A 21,411-nucleotide genomic window follows, 5' to 3' on the forward strand; every position below is an offset into this window, starting at 1 on the left:
CACCAATAATACGACGAGTTAAATGTTTTGAGGTTAGAAACGACAATACGAGCTAATTTGGCGTATGAGATAGCTCATCACTGGTTTCAACTTATACTGCTAGAGCAGAGAAGGATCCATAAAGACAAGCCCCGGGAATAACAAGATGCACTATGTGTAATGGACAATTCTAGTGAACAAAAATCATTATATCGGGAAAAAGTTGCATTGATTCTTGTTTGCGTGCATTATCTTTGAAGCACGAGCTACTTAACGACTGCACTACACCATGGAACTACACGGCGGAGAAGACTTTCATGTTAATTCATCACACCCTGGACGTCCTCCAAGAAAGACGGTGGAGAACGACTTCTTGTCTGAGAGAGCTGCAGGATGTTTGAACTGCAGCGGGTACAGTCAGCGCAACCCGATGGAGGTTATTAATCAGTCTTCCAAGAAGAATACAAGTCTCTCTACATTTACGTCAAGGGCGGCTGCCAGAAATGAAAACCAGCCACCTCACAATCACATAAAATATACACTGCGCTAATTCTATTAGAGGTTATTAAGAGTAACAACTGATTGGGTCAAGAGTCTTAATAAATCAAAAGGAATTATAAGAAAATGTGTGGTCAACTACTCGCATCTGTTCTTTTTGTTTACACTTATAATATAAAGCTGCACATTTGTCTTTCTAAAGTGCTCCTGCTTCCTGTTTGAGTCATTGCACTTAAAGTGTTGAATGATTTTCGTGTTTTTGCTTCCTTCTCTGAAGTCTGTAAACAGTTGTCTCAAAATGACGGTTGTTTGTCTTCTTACACCTTTATGTAACCGTTATGAGATGCCATTGTTGAGATAAACGCCTCGGTAGATAATCTCTTCGTCAATGTTGAAACATCCCACATCAACAAAAACACGCTGTACGTCTGCTTTGGAATATCAATATTTGATTTGAGCGATATCAGCCAGACCAAGAACTCCAACAATTCCAACTTTGATGAAAACAAAATACAAAACAAACCCAGCCTTGTCCTTCAAGTGGTTAGTAATCACTGAAAAGTCAAGGCCTTCATTTAAAAATGTAAAAAAAAAGTGTTTTTATAGAAAGCTCAATTTTATTCTAATAGGAAAAGTCTGTAATATGTCCCCCCCCAGGGCTGTAAAAGCAGTCCAGTGTATAACAGAGCCTTGCACTCATTAGTGCGGGCTCATCTGACAAGCACAGCTTGCATGTGTCATAATCCTGTGCAGCTGCCACTACCGACAGGAGACACCACGACAGGAGCTCGGCAGAACCAAAATAGCAAAAGTTTGGGGAAAATTTTCGAGGCAAAAAGTCCTCCCTGTCCCGCTGTCTTTGCGTGCCACAAAGCCCATTGCGTCGAGGTTTTGCTCGAATGCCAGGCCAGCCGCAGAATTCTTCTTTCGCTTGCACTACACTACTTAAATCTAACATCAATACGCTCACTGCCATTTTGCTGCCGTCATGCTGCAGTTATAAAGGACGTGCACCGAAACGCCGGAGCTTGACTGCTGCAGTTTGTCTGTATGCACTAAAAGACGGGACAATGCCACGCTGTCCTGGAGAACACGACCAACTGTGATTGCAGTCTTGCAGAACATAAATATTACAGTGTCATGCTGTAGGACTACCCGCCGCTCATACAACCTTCACTTACAAGTCTTTCTGGCCTTCTTGTGCGTTGCTTCAGTAAACAGCAGTGCTAGTGTTTGCATGTCATAATGGTGAACTATTTGTTTGGTTTAGCATAACCCTCCACGTACAATAGCAAGCCCACTGCAACATGAAACCGCATATAGCTTAAGAAGTGTGTGCAGAAATGTTTTAGTCGAAAGGCGAAGCCTCGAGTGCATTTGATAAGATGTTATCAGTGCAGCGTCTCGCCTAATCAGATGCTTTTAAAGATGTCTGAACTCGTGGATGTGCTGCTACAGATCCAAAACAAAGCCCCAACACAACTTTGTGTAAGTGTAAGACTGTAGCACGGATCGAGGAGCGGCGCTCGACCACTTCATTTCTCCAGAGCCGGTCAGAAGTCGCCTTAAAGCTGAAGAGCACATCAGCGTAATAAAAAGAGGTGCACAAACAGACTCTTACGGACATGTGGACATCATTTCAGTGTCTTCTTTGTATGCTTTGCTCGCACTGCTGCTAATGTACGTCGGCTCCATGGAAACTGAGAAGAGTCTGCTCTCTCAGTGGTCATTAAGCCCGAGCGTCATTCAATCACAGCAGAACAGGGCAGCCTGAACAGCAGCACCACCGTGGACTAGACATTTTGAAAACCGAAGGATCGGTGGAAATCAGTGAGGCGAACATGTCTGCAGCCATGTCTCCAGTGAAAGAGAACAATGTTGTTCAAGTAACGTCCCTCGGGTTGCCATAAAGCCTCGAAGGACTCATCACACGGGGCAGTATGGACGGCTTTATAGCTTCTGGGCACCATCTAACTTTTTTTCAAACTCCCAGCAAATGTTTTTCAGCTTTTTTTTTTTTGGTTAGTTTTGACATGAAAGGGCCAGCAGACACAAAGAAGACACATAGCAGCCGGATCGGAAAGGTGCTGCGTCTGACAGCGTTTTCGTCACAGCAGGAACCTCGGAGGCTGAAAGAAGTTGGGCTTTTAAGAGGAGCGCACTTGATGTGAGCCGATTTCTGTGAACCGACCAATCATAAACACCAAATAGGCCGGCTTTTCAAAGTACAGAGAAAACGGATGGTCCAGGACAACACCCACACCCCATTCGCACCACATTCCATCAAAGGGGTTTTCCTGCATCCAGGGAGCAGGTTTCCCCCAGGAAAATGATTAGCAGAAGTGTTTTTAAGAAAAAAGAAAAAAAAAAGAAGCTTTTATTCTCTGCCAGCACAGACAGTGTTTCCAACATCCCCAAATTGTTTTCCGTGCTTTTTACAGCAGTGTAGACACATTCACCATACGCCACCTGTCGTACAACAAGCCCAGAGAGCAGGAACACAGAGAAACGTTTGTACAACATACATACCTGTAAGGCTGGGCAACACAGTTAAAATTAAAATTCACAATATTGCCCCTATATCAGAATGTATGGAAATATGGGACATTTTAGCGAAATCAAATAAGATAAACTAGTGCAATGAACAGTGGATTGTTTTACTGGTGGTTTACAACATATAAGAGGAAATACTTGAAAGGCTATATCACAACAAGTAAAAAATAAATAAATACAAATAACTGAATGTGGGTGAAAGTTCATACAGCTCTCAGAAAGTCTTTCAAGGCCAATGATTGTGTCCCAGAATCAGCTGGCTTTGTTGAATAGGCTCCGTTGGAGAGACAGGAAGAGCAGACTTCAATCATGTTTCTTTGCGCCATACAAGAAGCAGAAGCGGCTCCGATTGAGGCAATTTCATCTGAGATGGAAGGCAGCAGAAGCCATGGACTTGCCCATGAGCCGCTCTGGGTTTTAGACCATGACCCTTGGCTTTTCTTAACTCAAAACAGCGTTCCCTACACTATCGCTAGCAACCAGCCAGCCCATGTCTCAAACACACAGCGGGCTAACAATGCCAGTTAGAGAAGCAGTTTTAAACAGCGTGCAGAACAGCAATCAATAAACATACGGGGGGGGGGAAACTGGATTAAAATTGATGGAGTGTGGAGAGAGAAATTCATGTTGATTCAATCTGGTGTACAAGCATCACACCTCCAGACACACAGCTGGCGCGTGATCGTTTGATGTGTTGAGAACCGTGTGCGTTTAAAAGGTGTGCGTTATTTCCATCATGGTGCAAAATCCTGCTAATACATAATCCACTAATTCCTGATGATTTGCCACAAGTTTCCCGCCAAAAAACTAAATTTTAGATTTACATTTAAGATTATATTTGAACACATCATGATAACATAATTTACCTTCGCAAAACACTCATTTTTGCTTTATAGAGATTGAATGCATCATAATGTAACTCAATGCAACCTCCATGCATTAGCTGTCTGCTCCGCTATTAGCTGCTAGCGGCGTTTGTTAGCATCCGTTGTTTAAAAAAATAGTACCGTCACGTTTTCAGAATTTGGGCATTGACTTGGTACCAAAGTATCATTTCTCATGATATCCCTAGTAGGCTCTGCTTTAAATAACAGCAACATAGACAGCAATATAGACAGCAATATACAACAGCCAACCCTCCTATTATTTTGACACAATAGTCAGCTGAAAATTAATAGCTGAAAGCGGATGATTGCACTGAACCCCAATCAACGAAGATGCAACAGCAGATGTGATGCCGTCAATTCAGAGGATATCGATCCACCTCTCCCTCTGCCAATTACACGCGATAAACTGCTGTGACAGTTGGGGCAAATTATTTAGATAATTGCCGCAATTTTCACCTCCAAAAAAAAACCCTGGACAAAAACGCGTTGATATTCTCAACTGTGATCCCAAACTGCTGACCTCACCACGCCGCCTGCAACATGAGGACACAAACTGAGGCTCCGCATCATTGTCCACAGCAGACCAGCAGCTTCTGATGGGGGGTTGCTTTCATTAGTGAAACAGATGAATCAAACACGCCAAGTGCGCAATTATCCGTCTCTCGGTGGATGGAGGTCATTAGGACTTTTATGAGCCCATAAATAAATGATCAGTACAACAGCACTCTCTATATGGCAGAGACAACAGGTGACTCTGCATAACACCCCTTCTCAACTCATCACGGGATGATGCGGACATGTCGAAAAGATGGATTTATTTAAACAATTTGTTTGGCTAGAGGTGAACATTTCAGTACACTTTGCATACAGATCACGCTGTGACACGAAGGCGATAACTGAAATATTCCTGAAATTCAGGATGACCGAGATCTAACTCTAATCCTTCTTTCCCCCACAAACTGGGATTTGGGACCACCAGGGCTTCCCGGACACAACAACACAAAAGGTGGTAAATGATGTTCTCAGCAGCAGAGTCCACAGAGAAGACCTTAAATGCGCCAAAGAAAACAACAGTTGTTTATTAAGTCAGTGTTACATCTGAGGTGGCATGCGAGGACAAAACCCTGGCGAGTGGTCGGCAGGAGCAGGGAGGGTTGCCAAATGTTGACACATTTCAGCAGGTTATTTGCATTGTCCGCTGGGAGACAATCAGCCCACTATCCCCTCCCAGCAGGATTACAGAGATAAGATAGAGCCTAAATGGATTTTACACTCCTCCAACAGGGACTTATCTCCAAAAGCCAAACTTTTTAGAGCCCTTTTTTTTTTTTAAAGTCAACTTGAAAAGGCCACAGGAGGAGGAAGCGGTGAGAATGGAAGCAGTTTTACAAGTTATTTTTAAAGTAAAACAAAGAAGTTAGTGACTATCTATTATCTATATGCCCCTAAACCAAGTGAGACTGAAACTCTTCGGGCTGCAACCATGCCAACTTTGAGAAAGATAAGTTCTGGCCTCAGTCAGGACCTCAAAGAAATGTGTTTTGAATAAACAGATATTTTCAGAGAAGAAGACCCCACAATTAGTAATTTGAGACTCTCTGCGTGTAGGTCCCAGTCCAATTCTCTGGAATCAATCAAAACTCCCAGAGGAACTCCCCGGTCCCCTTAATCTCCTGGTTTTATTACTTTCCAGACAGTCGGCCTGTTTCACCCTACCCCCATCTTTCCCTTTTGTACTGATCTCCAGCAAAGCCAAGGAGGGGCTTTTTTTTCCCCTTCTCCCTCTCCATCTCCCCTTCCACCACTGCAGAGTGCTTTTCATGCAGGAGAGGGTCTTTCATCAGGCTCCACACGCAACAGAGCCCAACAGCTAGCACAGGCCTGTCACTCCAAGGCCCGTCTTCTATGCACATTCATTATTTTTCAAATAAACAACTGTTTCAAAGGCACATGGACTGCCTTTTCTTTTTTCAAACACACACATGAACAAACAACTATTGTGCATATCACGAGAATGATGGGGCGGGGGGGGGGGGGGGGAACTAGGCCATGTTGCACAAGAGTAAGTTATATTTACAATTTTCCAGGACCACATGCTGCTGTGTTTGATAACATCCAACAACTCAATATGATACAGATGGGACTCTGACACGATGGTGTTTGTGATATGGGTTGGAGCTGTGCACTCCAATCACTGCTGGAAACACGTTTTTTCTCTCTCATGGCTTTCCAATTAATCTCAGGGACCCATAGTGCTTGTAACAGATCGGGGTGAGACACATACCGACTCTAATCAATACCTGTAATATGAAGAAATCTCTTAATATCAGTGAAATGGCTCACTACACAATACCATCATAAGAGAGACGGCAGTTCCCTCACTTCAAAACAATTAACAGAAGCAAAATGAATTGGGGTCTGTTTATCCATCAGCTAAGCATGTATTGACGCCCGGGTAATGAGATGTCTGCTGGACTGATGATGCTGGCTTATTACCTCAACAGTGCGCACTAATGACTTTGTATTTTTTTTTTTTCCCAAATGCAAGTTCCTGCCATCCTTAGCATTCCCATGACCACAGAGCGCGCACACACTCACACACACACACACGCACACACACACAGGTAGACGGATGATCTCGATTCAACAGACGAAAACGTGCTGTTTAGCTTTGCAAAAAATAAAAATAAAAAACGCACAGAACCCAAAAAGACACATTTGTGTAAACAACTAGAACCGCATGTGTACGAATCCTGTGAAAGACAAACAAGAGAACACCTATCAGCAGTTCTGCCTCAATAAGCCTGCAGACAAAAGGACGGAGTGGGGTAGAAAAGAAGAAAGCGTGTTGCTTCCCGGCTTTAAACGGGGCTGGTCCAGGAGGACGTGTCTGCTGTGGGAAAAGCCTTTTAAAGTTGTGTAAATGGTAACAGCAGAATTAGCTACCTAGCTCCATGTCTGATTCCAGACCCCAACAGCTTGCATTCCGTGTGCTTTTTTTTTTTTTTTTTTTTTTTTAAAAACAACTCGTGATACAATGTCAGTAGATTTGTACATTCGAGGCGTAAAGACGCAGACAGACAGCAGAACAACTCGCAGTGTATTTAAGACATTTACCTTTGTCGACATGCTTCGCCGCGGTGGTCTCCGGGTAGAGAAAGGTGAGACAGAGGAGAGAGAGGAGCGACAGAGCTCCCCGCTCGGCCATCACTTTTCACAAATAAATCTTTGCAGGCTTCAGGAACCCCGGAGTAGCTTTAAAAACAAAAACAAAAAAAAAAAATCCTTATTAAAATCCCCGGCCGCCTCCTGCAAATGCACAAGCGGAAAAAAAAGTTCAAAGTCCTAAAATGTGCAGAAACATCCGGAGCCAGGTACTTTTAAAACTGTCCGGATGAAACATGTAGCTGGAAAGAGAGAGCCGCAGGTTGGAGGCACTGTTTTCTCAACTTGGTTCGAGGCAGAGGTCGGAGAAAAAAACCCACTGAAATCAATCCATAGCCACGGAGGCGCAGCGTAAGGACGAAACGATTCTGCGGGCGACTGAGCACCGACGCGCAGACTTAACTACTCCGATATATGTCAAGCGCGGAAAACAGCATTAAAAAAAAAAAGACCTCAGCCGGAGAAACGACACGATCCGACCAGAAGGAGAAATCTCCGCCGCGGCCAGCTCTCTGCTCACCACGGACGGGACGTAAGAGAGCAGCGTGTTGGAGGGCTGGATCTCCACCGGCTCCCCGGAAAACAGGGTGTGGAGTCACATGGAAGTTTGGATCCTGGCCGCCTGTGTGCGCTAAGGCAAGAACTAAAATATGGTGATGGATTTCAATCCAAAGGAAACACCTCACCTTTACACCGCAGGTGTGCTAAAATGATGCGCAAATAAAAAAATTTAAAAAAACAGTTAAAGCATTCATAACAAGTTAATATTAACGTGAGGTCCAAAACACACCTGCTGTATTTCCACAAGAGTTCTGTCTCATTAAAAGACAAAATGACAATAATATTGATAGCTGTAAATAACGGTTTGGGACAGGTGCGTTACTCATTAGTGCCAAACCCATTGAGAACAAAGTTCTTTTGCACTGGTGATTACAGTTAGTTAATGTTTGCTGAAGGTCAAATTAACATACAAAGCCAGAAGCAACTTCAATAAAAAAACAGTTTGGCCACACGTATCCCTCTTTCCAGATTTTCGAAACACTTTACTTCTCAATTTGAATGACAAATATTCTGACTTTTTACAATAAATAAGATTTACGCTCTAACTTGGTGCAACTCAAGCAAAGATGGCGGCCGGAAGTGGCATATCTCCTTATGATGCAATAAGATAGTGATGTATAAAAATATAATACAGTACTAATACAAATAAATTGACAAAATAATAAAACTTAACATTTTGAGTAGCAGTAAAGCTATAAGACAAGTGGACATTTACATTCTTTGTCTGGTTGAAGTAAAAGAGTCCAAAAGTCACCAAAAACCAAAACGCTACAGCAAAGCATTTGGCTTATAGCTAGCCTATTTGTCTTTGAGGAGTAAATGATGCAGTCCACGACTCGATTGTCATTAAAGATCAATGCATTCTTTAAAAAACAATTCTCAAATGTAAAAGTGACGATCATGTGACAGGTGCAGAGGGGCTGAACGCTCCGAGCACAAGCTAACTGTCTGCTATCTGCCCAGCAAAAGCTTACGATAAAATAATGACAAAGAGGACTGCAAGTTTGTCAATGTTGATATTTCTATTGCAACTGTAAGAGCAATTTGACAAGCTAATGCTAAAGTCTTATGGCTGTAGAGTTATTCTGCCTCTTTGGTCAAACAACGCTTAATACAGCTTTAATTTTTCTCACAGTTGCCTGGAAACCATGGGCTTTTCATTTCAGACTAAACTCACCACACTCAAGCTTGTTCCTATTTCTACATTAAAGTCGTGATGAATTAAATGGTGCGCTGACTCAAAATGCTGTGTCAATATAAAGGCTGAATACGCCTAAATTATCAGCAAAACAGTGAACTACAGACTTTACTCCTGCACCGTTTATATCATCATGGTTGTTCTTTGCATTGTTTGTGTCCACATAGTGTATGTTGTAAAAACTGAGCCATAAAAGTTGATGTCAGACTATGTTTAGCAAACAAAAATGTAGATAAACTGAATTTAGGTGGATTTACCCTTCCACCGCAAGTGAGTCATGGTCCTCATGGGGACATTGACTGAGAAGCAGTAAAATGTGATCTTAATTCATGCCACAGGAGTCCTGTATATCCAGTAGTCCTGAGCTCAATAGCAGTGAATCTAGTGAACCACAGTCTCTTAAAGCCTAATCCTGTGATTCATAGTAGACCTATAGAGCAAGTACCATGCCCATTGCAGCTGTCCTCATAAGTAGTTTATACACAGCCCAAATAATGGGAACATTTGTTCCTGTTTAGAATATAATTCACAGAAACCCCAAGCACATGCAGAGGTCAACATCTGTATCTCACAAAAGATGATGTCACATGGTGGCTGGAAATCAGAAGATAGGATTAAGTCCCTTAAGTTTCAGATCAAGTTGCTTAAAATAATCCTGTGTGTGTGTGTTGTTATAGGACAGGGGATGAAGTGAAGGACGGGAGGAAGTAAAGATCCTCGTTTGTCGTGATACGGGATTGAAAGGCCCTGTATTTGTCGGTATGGCTCCAAAAAGTGACTGTTTGTTTGGAGCAGACTTATGACGGCAAAGAAAACAAGTGCTGTATTCTCCTTCAGCTTGTGATGAGGCTATAGGGAGAAGGGGAAAGGGAAGGGTGGCCTGTTAAGAAACGCTGCTGTATCACCCAATAAAACACTCAGACCCATGGAACAGCTCCCCCCACTGGTTTGAGTAATCCATGACATATTAATCATGACCATTTCCCCCCATGGCAATGACAGAGCCTCTTTTTGTTTGGCGTGTCTGTAGCTCTGTACCTGTTCTCATTTGAACCGTCAAACATTTTCACTCTCAATTAGTGATGCTTTCTTTCGGCTTCAGTGATTGCATGGTGTGCCTCAAGGCTCTCCTCTTGGGCCAACTATTTTTTTTTCGTTATACCTTTGTCATGTTATTTCTCATCTTTTTTTCATTCTGTTACAAATATAGTCATATCTCTTTGGTAAACTAAATCATTTCAGTTTATTGTGATTGTTATACCTCTTTAGTTGCTGTCACCGACTAGATGTCTGAGAAAATCCTTCAACCCAGTTCATACAAACTTGGTATCCTTGTTATTGGCCCTGAACACATCTCAAGGAAACTAGGACACACGGCGCAGCTCAGAAGGACTGTAGAGGAGAAAGCATGCATGATTTAATGTGCCATCTGTAAATAATGTCATGCGTCCTAGTGGGCAGTAGGGGGCAGACAGGCTAATTATAAGTGCTTTTAAACAAATTAGTATTATTGCAAGTGAGAAACTTTTTGGATCCACAAAGTAAACACTGAGCAGCATACTACACAACTGGGTTTATCTTTTTTAGGAATATTTAGCAGTCACTTATTCATTATGATACACTAATACCTTTTAATAATCCTGCTTTAACCTCAGAATTGAATTGGAGGATCTGGTCAGATTGTGCCAAATGTTTTATTATGCGCCAATAAGTCAATAATCAAGACGTATTATATCATATCTCATATCTGGTTATGTTTTTCTACACTGGTTGCCAATGATTTAAGAATCTAGGTAAGATAAATGTGTGTTTTATATGAGTGCTTCAGATTTACATATGAAGGATTTAATCCTTCTCAAAAAAGTAAGTCTTGCCTCCTAAAATTCATCATGAAAAATATTTTAAAAATCTTTGTATTTTGTAGCAAATATTGTAACTCATGATGTAAAGACAAAACATGTGTTGTTCTAGCAAATACTTTTTTATTATAAAGTTTGTGATTGCAAACCAAAAGCACGTAATATATTCTACATTTCTACAGTACATGTTGCATAAATGTATGACATTCAGATAATAGTACATTTAAAACATACATACTTTCTGTCAGATGATCATGGTTTTGGCTTGTGGCTCGGTTTACATGACCCTCCATTATAATATAATGGCCAACATTTGTTCCCCTACAAGACACGTCCTCAGTCCGCTGAAACAAAATCTTAACATTTCTTCCAACACTACATGAAACGCCACCACAGCTTTTTACAATATGCTCTGCTCTTTATAATGAAGCAGTATATTCCACAGCAGACCCGCATGTTAAAATCAGTTCACATCCACGGGCCAATTATATTATGTACATGCACACAGCTGGGCTCAAACTCGCTTCTAATTCTCTAACAGTGTGTGTGTTTCTATTCCCACGGCCTGATGCTCTGCGTTCTGAGAACATATTTCTTGCAGATTAAAGAACAAGGTCATACCAAATCTCAAATCTCAAATCTCCAACATTAAAGAGATATTTCACATCATGAATCAAGTAATGGCAACCATGCAGTCGAGGAAATGGCCATGAGATTAGTGCACGGAAAGGACGGTGGATTAACTTGCACTTGAAGCAGCTGTTGAGCGTAATATTTCAAACGTTTCTAAGTATTTTGAACTCTTTTTGAAAGCAGCAACCACATGTACAGTATAACACATTCAGGCCTCATTAAGTTGCATGGATGGGTGTATTTGTCAAAAGGCTGCGAGGATGTACTCCTGCTGCCGTTAGTTTAGTGAGTGGAGGGAGAAAAAAGCTCAGCCAGTACAGATTCAAGGGAAATCTACATTTTATCACTTTTATATGTAATAATAATTAGATACCATATTATTAAATCATTAGCATCCCCCTCTTTAATATTACCATGAACAATATCCAATCTTTTCACAAAATTAGCAATTCAATTAAAACGTTTGGTGTGGATTACCAACACTGGCATCGAGTTGAACGTGATCCCATCATGATCCTGATCCTGATCTTATTTAGATCCAGATCAAGAGGGACAAGGTTCAGCTCACAGCAGAGCCGGATGAACAGTCCTTTGCGTGGCATTTGGTGCATCCTGAGGATTATTTATACTCTGAATGAAATATCACCTCATGCGTGGAACACAAAAGTGCAGGTCCAATGCTAAATCACGATGCAATTCAATTAACTGACCGTAAATGTAATAAATAGGACGGATATAGGGAATAAATTGTGGTGAATATGTGCATGTGTGTGTTGTCTGTGTGTTTAAATGCAGCACTAAGTTTAAATCATATTAGCCCCAAGAAAAAGTATGACATTTCAATCCTGAGACAGGTGATATTTCCTCTTATCTGACACATTTGACCGATACGCATGGGTGTGTACGTGTGTGTGTGTGTGTGTGTGTGTGTGTATTTGTGTGGTGGTTATTTGCCCACGGAGACAAACAGCTGCTGTGTACCTGGCCCAAACCCCGGGCTAAAGATGGCAGCAGCACATAGAGCGTTCTCGCCTGCCACTGCACAGCATATAACTTGCTTCAACAGGAAGCAGCCGGCGTGCACTCAGACACCCCCCGTCATACATGTGCTTGCCTGGGCACATTTTCGGAGCCTGGCACAGCTCACCTCACACATGTCAGCACTTTCTTTCCCCGTCTTCACTCTTTTCCTGGATGCTGGTGATCATTGTTTTAATTACCTCTCAGTGTGCTGCTGGGAGCAGCAGCTTGATTGACGTCAGAAGTCATGGCGAGGACGAGGATGGAGAGGGCAGAGGAGCAGATTTGTGAGCTTGTAAACTGTGATCCATGAGAGTCTGAGCTCGTGTTAGTTCAGGTAATGGTGTGGATTCTGCTAGACTATTAAAAAAAAAAATCCAAGATCCTGACCACCGTCTGGAGGTTTGCTCTCAAAGGAGCCAGATCTAATGTCAAATTATCTTAAGGATTGGACTCTATAAAAAGGTTTTCTAGTTAAACATCTTCTCTTGACCTTAACCGAAATTTACCGATTTCAAGATTCATTCATCACATACACAATGTGTGTAGTGCTTAGTTGCAGTTTATATCGGCTATGTATAGTGAAAAAACGAAAAAACATACAAAAAACAACAACAAAGGAAATAATAAAAGATAAAATAAAAACGAAGAACAAAAAGCAACAGTATGCACAATGCATTAACAGAATCTAAGTATGTAGTAGAAAAGGGAATATGCAACATGGGTTATAAAATATTAATCAAAATGGGACACGAAGATGTGGGCCAGAATGTGAATATGAATATTGTAAATGATGAAATAGAGATTAAATCACCACTGATTTAGTTGTATCACTCTAACCAGGGATGTGTGAATACATCCACAAATATTTTGCAGGTGCTGGTCAGCAAGCATGCAAACTAAATTTCCTTTGTTGTCAAAATGTTGTCAATATACATAAAATAGCAGAATTGGAAACAAGAAGGCGGTGTGTGTGTGTTTCCTTTATTCTGCTTAACTAAAACTTAAGCCTAATGATAACTGATAGGGTGTTTACCTTTTTATAGTTACTATAGGTCAAAATGCACGATTTGAAATGTGTTCACCATGTGGGAGAGGGACAAATAAGGGAAAAGTATATAAACACTTAACTTAATCACAAGTAGAAACAAAGGTGGCTCATATTAAGCAGCTCTGTGAGAGATCTGGCAGTCATCACTTTGATATCTGAGATGTCAATGCAACATGAGCTCCAAAGAGGCCAAATTCCCTGTGGCCAAACTGCAGGTGAATCTGTGAGAAACGGCTAAATGATTTCATGTGTCAAGAGGAACCGTCAGCTTTCACAAGGGTCTGTTTTACCCACAAACGTGTCTGCTATGGAGTTAAGGCGAACAGTAAGGGAATATTGACACGGTTTTCCATAAAGACATAGAAGAAACATACAACCACTACTCTACTAAATGGCACCAAACTAAAGAGATGGCCCACTCCAGTGTGCAATGTTGATTCAGTTACATCAAAGTTAAAGTTGTTTCACAAGAGGAGCCTACATTCTTATCTATCTCTTGCAGGTCTTTTGGGACCATAAGAGCTACATTTATTATGCAGTATGTAGTAGAAAACTCTTGTGTTGTAAAGGTATGCTTGATAGAACGATGGTGCTTTGAAGCGTCCAACATACCTGAGTGTATGCTTGTCTACAAGCACATCAAACCCTTGAATAAACCCTTCAATTACGTTCTTGTGTCTGCTTTCTTTTGTGATGGTTTTTTTCTCTCTCATTAGTCGAGTCTGCTTTAAAACAGAGAGAATTGTAAAGCAGAGTAAAAAGGAAAGCATGTGTCCGTATTTGTTTCTAGGCTTTTGTCTCTTCAGGAGAGACACATCACTCTTCTTTTTAAAGGTTAGTCAGTGACAATAGCGTACAGGTGTGCTTCAAATGTCAACGGTTTCTAATGAAGGGAATAGAAATTCAAATCAAAGCCATTACGCCCAACAGCTCTTGGTGGGATCAATCTCCTCACCCTGGAGTTCACAGGCACAATTCTGTCTTCGTGCTTATTTCACAGGCAGGCGTGAGTGATTTTATCCCCGGTTCATTTGCTAAATATGGACAGTCCCTGCACTCCAAATGTACATTCAAGCGTAAGACTTGAAAGAGAAAAGGCATTTACATGGAGATATTAGGCTAAAGGAAGGTGTAATTTGTCAAACCTGGGATTTCAAACAAACTTGACAGTGGAAGATAATGCAGTCTCAAGAGTTGTCTGTCCATCTTCCCCTCCTCTCAGTTAGACTCCATCATGTGAAGGCAGAGCCTTCCTTAACATCCCAGCAGGAGCCGGCTGCTTGGAGACGCTAGACTACCAAACCGAGCAGCGTAAACATGGGCTTCAAACCGAATACTCGATGCTGTGTGGATTTTGCCAGGGTACCCCGCTTTGAGTTATATCCATTGAAATGTGTTTAAACAGGGCAACTGTGGAGGCCCTTGAAATCTTTTCTTCTTCTCTGTTTTATGAGTAAATATTTGGAGAGTTTGCGGGAACCCTGTGGATACGTTCGAAATCTAAATGTTGCTTCGGTAATTGCGACAGCAAGGAGTGAAGTGTGTGAAAATGATGAGACACACAACCCTCCAACATTCACAGCGCTGTACAGGACCCAATCAATTGTGCGAGGCCATGTCGACACCCTCTTGTCCTCTCTCCAGACGGAGCTGGTTTGTTTTATGCTGCTGCCCTGAATGGATGGCTTTCTATCGCTCGTAATGAGCACCATTGAGATGAGGTGAAGTCACTTAAGGGGCTGTCTGGGCAACACATGCAGCCTTCCCAAGATGTACGACCGCAAGCTGCCTTCCTCCTGGCTCCCCCCCCACACCCCCACCTCTCACCCCTCCAGACCCAGCTCTTGTGGTTAAGATCCTTCTTCCTGCCAGAGGAGGTCGACTGTTGTTGTTGGAATTGCCATGGCCACTTAAAGGGGCTCTCTCAATCAACAGGGACTGCGACTCCTTAAATGGGGCTCGGGGATCATCGGAAAACACAAAACAAGAAGCAGCACCTCATCTTGCATGCTCCACGCTCTCTCAGTCCAGAAAAACGTATTCAATTGGACCTGACAAATAGGGTAGAGGTTTCCTTAAGTGTTTCATTTTGATAGTAGGTGACCCATTTTACTGGCATATTTTCTGTGATTATCCTCCCATTTACACACCGAAGCAGGAGATATTGGGCACTAAGGTGTTGTGTAATGTTTTATCCATGATGGATGGTCATAAGCCGTCACAAAGGAGGTGGTCAGTGGGCTTTAGGCTCAATGTAACGAGTCTATGCTACAGCAAGCGCTGCCCAGACTGACAATGAAATGGAGAGTGCCATATTGCAATAATGGGAAAAGGGGAGAGGGAAAATAAGAGAGGGAGGGAGGAGATATATCCAGCACTCCAACAGGGAAGCAAAATACCACAATCTGTTCTGGCAGAACATATTGAAACGATTACAGTGAGGGGAATATTCAGTTTTAGGATTCTTTGCCCCCCCCCCTCCACTCCACCTCGTCTGTCATGAAGCACATGAATGCTCTGACCAGAGTGAGAGACAGAGAGAGAGTCACCGCCAAATCATGCCTTGATGTTTGTAGCATCTTGGATCATTCTTGGTTTTATGAATTACAGGTGTGAAGATGGCAAAGATCGATGATAAGATTAACATCTAGAAAATATCATCTCAAAACATCTCGACACAGAAAACAGCTAATACTTGTGTAATTGAGTTCCTGGAATCAGAAAACTGATCAAAGATAAGATGTGATTACCTGTTGTTTACATGACAAGGCTGGAATTTCGGTCACGTTGCAACAAAGTTTTTTACTTTTTAACTGCCGTTTCCAAGTTCAAGAATGAAAACGTCAAGCTCAAGACATGACGGCTAGTCGAGATATTTCTTATTCAACGGAACATAGTAGAATTTCTCAGAGGGACATTCTTTTTTAAAAGAAGCAATTATGGGAATCAGTGTTTTGATATTTGTTGTAAGAATTAAGGAGCAACATGTCATCAAACATGAAAGTCATTTTGGGGATACCTCAAAACCTTTACCAACAATATCTATAACTTTCAACAAGTGTATTGCACTTTGTTGTAAAGATCCCCCCCCCCCCCCCCAGTGTGGTTGAATAAGTTGCTATCCAGTGTTCCATCATAAATTATATATGATTTAAGGAAAACCTCACAATTTCTATTTTGTTTTTTTTCCCTACTTTTTGTCAGTGTGTTTACTGTTGACTTGTTATATTATGACTTGGATACCCTATGAAAGATGAATAATTGTAATAAGAGGGGATGGTTAGTTTGGTGTAAAAATGACAAAAAAACTAACATATAGGCAGAAAATCCTTAAATGATAAGGTAACTGTGATCCTACATTCAGCCAGCTCTCTCTAAAAATATCTGATCTTTGATCACTTATAGGTCATATAAGTGTGGGTCCCCACACTGGATGTTGAAAGGCATTCTGGGAAACAGTCAACGCAGAAGTAGAAGAGGTGGTTTGAGGTTAGGCGGGTAAACTAAAAAAAGAAACTCCTAGAATACACTGGACCTGAAAAACCCACAATGATACGACGCGCCTCGGATGCTCCCATCTCTCATGACATGCTTTCCTAACATTTTCTTCCCCCAGAACTGCATAAAAGTGAAAAATATTTTCAACGGTTCCACTGCTTATCAATGTGACACCCGGGCCAGACAGCCCCAGGCGCACCCAGACATTTTGCACTGCCATGGTATTTTTTAAAGCAGATCTATCTGTAGGGAGGCATCTCTGTGTGGTCCCCACCTAAGGGGGTCCAAGGACATAATGATCTATCCCATCATTCAGTCATATATTCCATTTAAACACCAAAACTAATGTTAAACCTGATCCGTGCTCTGCCCTCATAACTAAAGCTTAAATACATATTTGAATTCACTATGAGGCAATCTGAGACCAAAGTGACTCTTGCAGTATATCTTTGGCACATTTCAAATATGCACTAAAAATGTCCCAAAAAAGTTATTGCAAGGCAAACAAGCTGCCCATGTCTCAGCAGATCAGAGAACCTCACTGTGGACCGAACATGCCACAGCAACATGCCAGGCAGAAAAATGACGCATTAACTTTTTACGGCCCATTACAACGCATTACACTAGCATGCCTGTCTCCTCTCCAATAGTTATTTATTCCTACCCTGTAATTAGGCCAGCCTGCAAAAAAAAAAAAAAAAAAAGTCAATTTGTTTACCCCGATGTTTCTTTCTCATTATGTCTGGAATACATCCCCCCGAGAATTACTCTGCATGTAGCCTACAGAGCACAGGGGTAGCCAGGGTTGTTTTCAGCAGTGATGGATAGTTCTTCCTTTGTTCTCCTAAGGAAACAATGTTCGCTTTTTTCCCCATTCGGGTATCAGTCATGGAACTAAGGCATGGTCATTTGCATGCACTGAACAGTAGACAATGGCTAGGTTTACATTGCCGATGTAATTTACGTCACGAAATGTTACACTGTTGCCTTCAATTGGTATCTGTTGTTCTATTGCTGTTGAGACCTACGTGACTCACGGCATGTCTGTCCTATCAAAAGTGTCTTTTTGCAGCGTTGCACTCCAAGTTTACATGAGGTGGGATGTGTTTTAAATGCATACTACAGAATTATATGCTAAAGTATGGCATGTACTGTAGTTTTAAAGGGTGCAACTATACATGGATTTGCAATAATGTTTAATGAAGTCATCATTTAAATTTAAAATATTGTGTTCATCAACTGCCACAATATGTGCTGCCTCTGTGAGGCTGTGTTTAGGCACAGCGGTGCTTTGAGCTAAATTGTCACGTCAGCATGCTAACAATAACAATGCCAACAGGCTGACGTTTAGCAGGTATAATTTTTTCATTAAGCTTAGTTTAGCATGCTAGCATGCTAACGTTTGCTTATTAGTATTAAACTCAAAGCTGCGTCAGATGGAAATGTCACTAGTTTTGCAGATATTTTGTCATAAGCCGAAGCATTGGATAAATCATACATTTTGACCTGATGATGAGGCTCGATGAAAAGTTACGATATCACTTAAGTTATTGTAAATCACTTTCCTGAGGGGGACACGAATGTGTGCCTCAAATATTATGGTAATCCATCCAATAGATGACGAGACATTTTTCTGCAAGAAAGAAAATGTCTCATGCACAAGAGGAAAAGTGAGGAAATCACCCGAGTCAGTAGGATTCACCCCATGAATGTCTGTACGAAAATTCAGGGCAAACCATCAAATAGTTGATGAGATATTTAAGTCTGGGAAAAGCGGTGGACCGACAAGCCGAGCGGCATCGCCATCCATAATGAACTCTGACTTGGACGCTTTAGTCACTAAACAGTTGCTAAAATTGCTCCACAACCTTGTCGCATTTGAACACAGAAACAGTTTAACCTTATTTGCATAAGAGGAATTAGTGTTGTGAGCAATTCATTGTCCAGGATTACTGAGGATTTCGTCTTCAAATTCCTTCAACACAAAGCATGATTGTTATCCTGGGGTCGTGGTAGGTCTGCAAACAAAATAACGGGGTTAACAGGGCTAAATGTCACAACTGCTATTCTACCTGTACTTCTAGATTACGATCAGAGATGTTGAGGATAAAAGGGTCAAATCATATGGAGACAGAGAAATTAACGAGGATAGTGGAGGATCCAGTGTGTGTTACGCTTCCTCCTGCTACAGCAAAAGTAAGATAAAATACAGCAAAACTTACTATACTGTGTGTTGTCCTAAAGCAAACAATTCACTCTTATTTTCACACTTTGACAGTGTTGTCTAATGTTTGACATTCAAAAGTATAAATGTCTGCCAAAAAGCCCCAAATCTATCTACAGAGTCAACCGTCAGACAAAGACACAAAAACACTGGACATCCCCCTTTTCTTGTATTGCCTCTCAGCTAATAACTGCAGTTTTTCCTTCACCACCATATTTAATAACAATAAAGAAAAGGAAAGTGATATGCAGATCACCAACTGTCTGGCACGGGCAGGCCCTTGCTTGAAATCACACATCTCCGAGTGGCGTTTGCTCGCAGCTTGTCTCAGCAGGCTCCTTGTTAACAGGATAGCGCCTCCAAATCTGCTCCTGTAACACCTCCCAGCTTGGGTCATTACCGCAGAGATCGCTGCTGATGCCCAATCAGATCACAGCACGAAAGCAGTTCCTCCAATCGAGGGGGACAGATGCTTATACGCAGGCATAATAACAATACCTTTAAATATCATGCAGAAGTGGGAGGTGGTGGTGTGGCGCTAAAGCAAGCATCATTATCACATGGACTGCAGATGAATAGATTTGGTGTGATGTGATGAACACACCCGAATCCATGTGTGACTGTGCAATTACAGCACATTTACTGCGCCAGCTGCTGTATAAATCGTGGAGTTTGTGCAGTGTGGTGTGACAAACGCTCCCAGGAGATTGAGCGGTGGCTGGCTTTGAAGGTGAAATATAGCAGAAATATATTCACACTTGAAGTTGTGTTAAGAGAATATTAAGTCACTGGTACAATTGGACGGTACAGGAATACTAAATGAAATCAGCGTTGTTAATTCAGTAGGAAAACATGAATTTCCAAAACAAGGCCAGCCGACGTATACATGTAGAAACTGTAAACCGCTTTTTCTACAAATATTGTTAAGGAAGCTCGAGAAAGGCGGAGAGGTGGTACTACCACACCAAGCAGTGGGCAGCTAAGATTAGTCGGCTTCACATAGATGAAGATTAAATGAGAAATAAATGGTGCCGAATGGGAGATTTCTCCAGAGAGATGGTTGCAGTTGTATGAATGGCACCTGTAAGTTAACACTGAGCTGTGTGGCTGTGGGTGAGGATTTGAGAGTGTTTTAGTTGCTGTCTCACATAAAGAGTCAAGTTCTGCAGTTTGGTGGCTTCAAACAGTACGTGCTAGGTACCCCTCTAGCATCAGTTTGGGAATCAGGGCATCCAATACCAACGCCGTGTCACCCCACCAGCAGCCTATAGGCACCCTGTAGTGTCTGCATGAGACGCACTGAGCTTTCAAGTGACTACAATGTCAACCAATGTGAATGGGTTCAACAAACAGTAGGACTGGTGTAAGACTAGTACTCGTGTTGTTGAGTTATTTTGAAGTCATGTGCTTTCCGTACTTATGATGCGTTATTTACGTTTGACTTAGTTTACAAACTGATTTTCAGGCCAACAATGATGTTTTTTCTTAAACCCAAGGTGTTTTGTTGCCTTAACTTTAGCAAGTGTTATTTCTGATTTTACTTAAAGGGACAGTGTGTAGAATTTGTGATCCACACCTCTCACTCCTTTTCCTTTCCAAGACTTTTTCTAACGTGACCGGCCGAGTGCAAAACCATGGTGATGGGGTTCGCATAGTATAAAGGCCATCCCCATCACATAACACTACATTAGGAGCAGAAGTCAGATGCTGGCTGGCGGTATCATGGTTTTGCTCACGTCATGTAGATTCAGAAGCTTATTGGAGAACTACGGAGGCCTTCAGGTAACATAAAAATCCAAAAGGCTCTCTTTAGACCCAGTGTTTGGTTTGTCTGTTCTGGGCTACTGTAGAAACACGGCTGACACCATGGCTCATGCTAAGCTAACTGAAACACAACTATTCTTAGTTTCAGTTAATTATACACTATTGAAAACATAGTATGAATATGATTAACCATTTCTACTAATAGATCACCCTAAATGCGACACACTGGCCCTTTAATTAAGCAAAAGATCTGAATACTTCTTCCATCATTGAGCTACTCTTTGTTCTTTTTCCACAATGACATGAGCTGGAAGTAATTATGTGCCTGTGATGACAGGAAATCAACCAGGACTGTTCTCTGAACTCACAGAGCATCTTACTGAACTCACTCTTGACACTGTGACTACACTGGAGAGTTTGTTCCAGTAGCCTCTCTTCTATGTGCTGACATGTGCGACTCTACTGCCAATTAAGCCATTCATAACCCCAAGACGGTGTACTTGGCTTATAAAGATGGAGGC

General features: G+C 41.7%; 1 protein-coding gene across 14 annotated transcripts in view; it reads right to left on the bottom strand.

Moving 5' to 3' along the window:
- The window catches only part of neo1a (neogenin 1a), a 167,935-nt gene extending 160,281 nt beyond the window's left edge, over positions 1-7,654 (bottom strand). For all 14 annotated transcript variants that reach the window (XM_031848564.1, XM_031848568.1, XM_031848563.1 and 11 more), the window contains exon 1: positions 7,035-7,654. In XM_031848564.1, the coding sequence (XP_031704424.1) occupies positions 7,035-7,125 (91 nt within the window). In that variant the 5' untranslated portion in view covers positions 7,126-7,654. The remainder of the gene's footprint in view (positions 1-7,034) is intronic.
- Between the last annotated feature and the right edge of the window lie 13,757 nt (positions 7,655-21,411).

Source organism: Anarrhichthys ocellatus, unplaced genomic scaffold (genome assembly GCF_004355925.1).
Source record: "Anarrhichthys ocellatus isolate YVR2014 unplaced genomic scaffold, GSC_Weel_1.0 scaffold8, whole genome shotgun sequence".
Taxonomy (NCBI): domain Eukaryota; kingdom Metazoa; phylum Chordata; class Actinopteri; order Perciformes; family Anarhichadidae; genus Anarrhichthys; species Anarrhichthys ocellatus.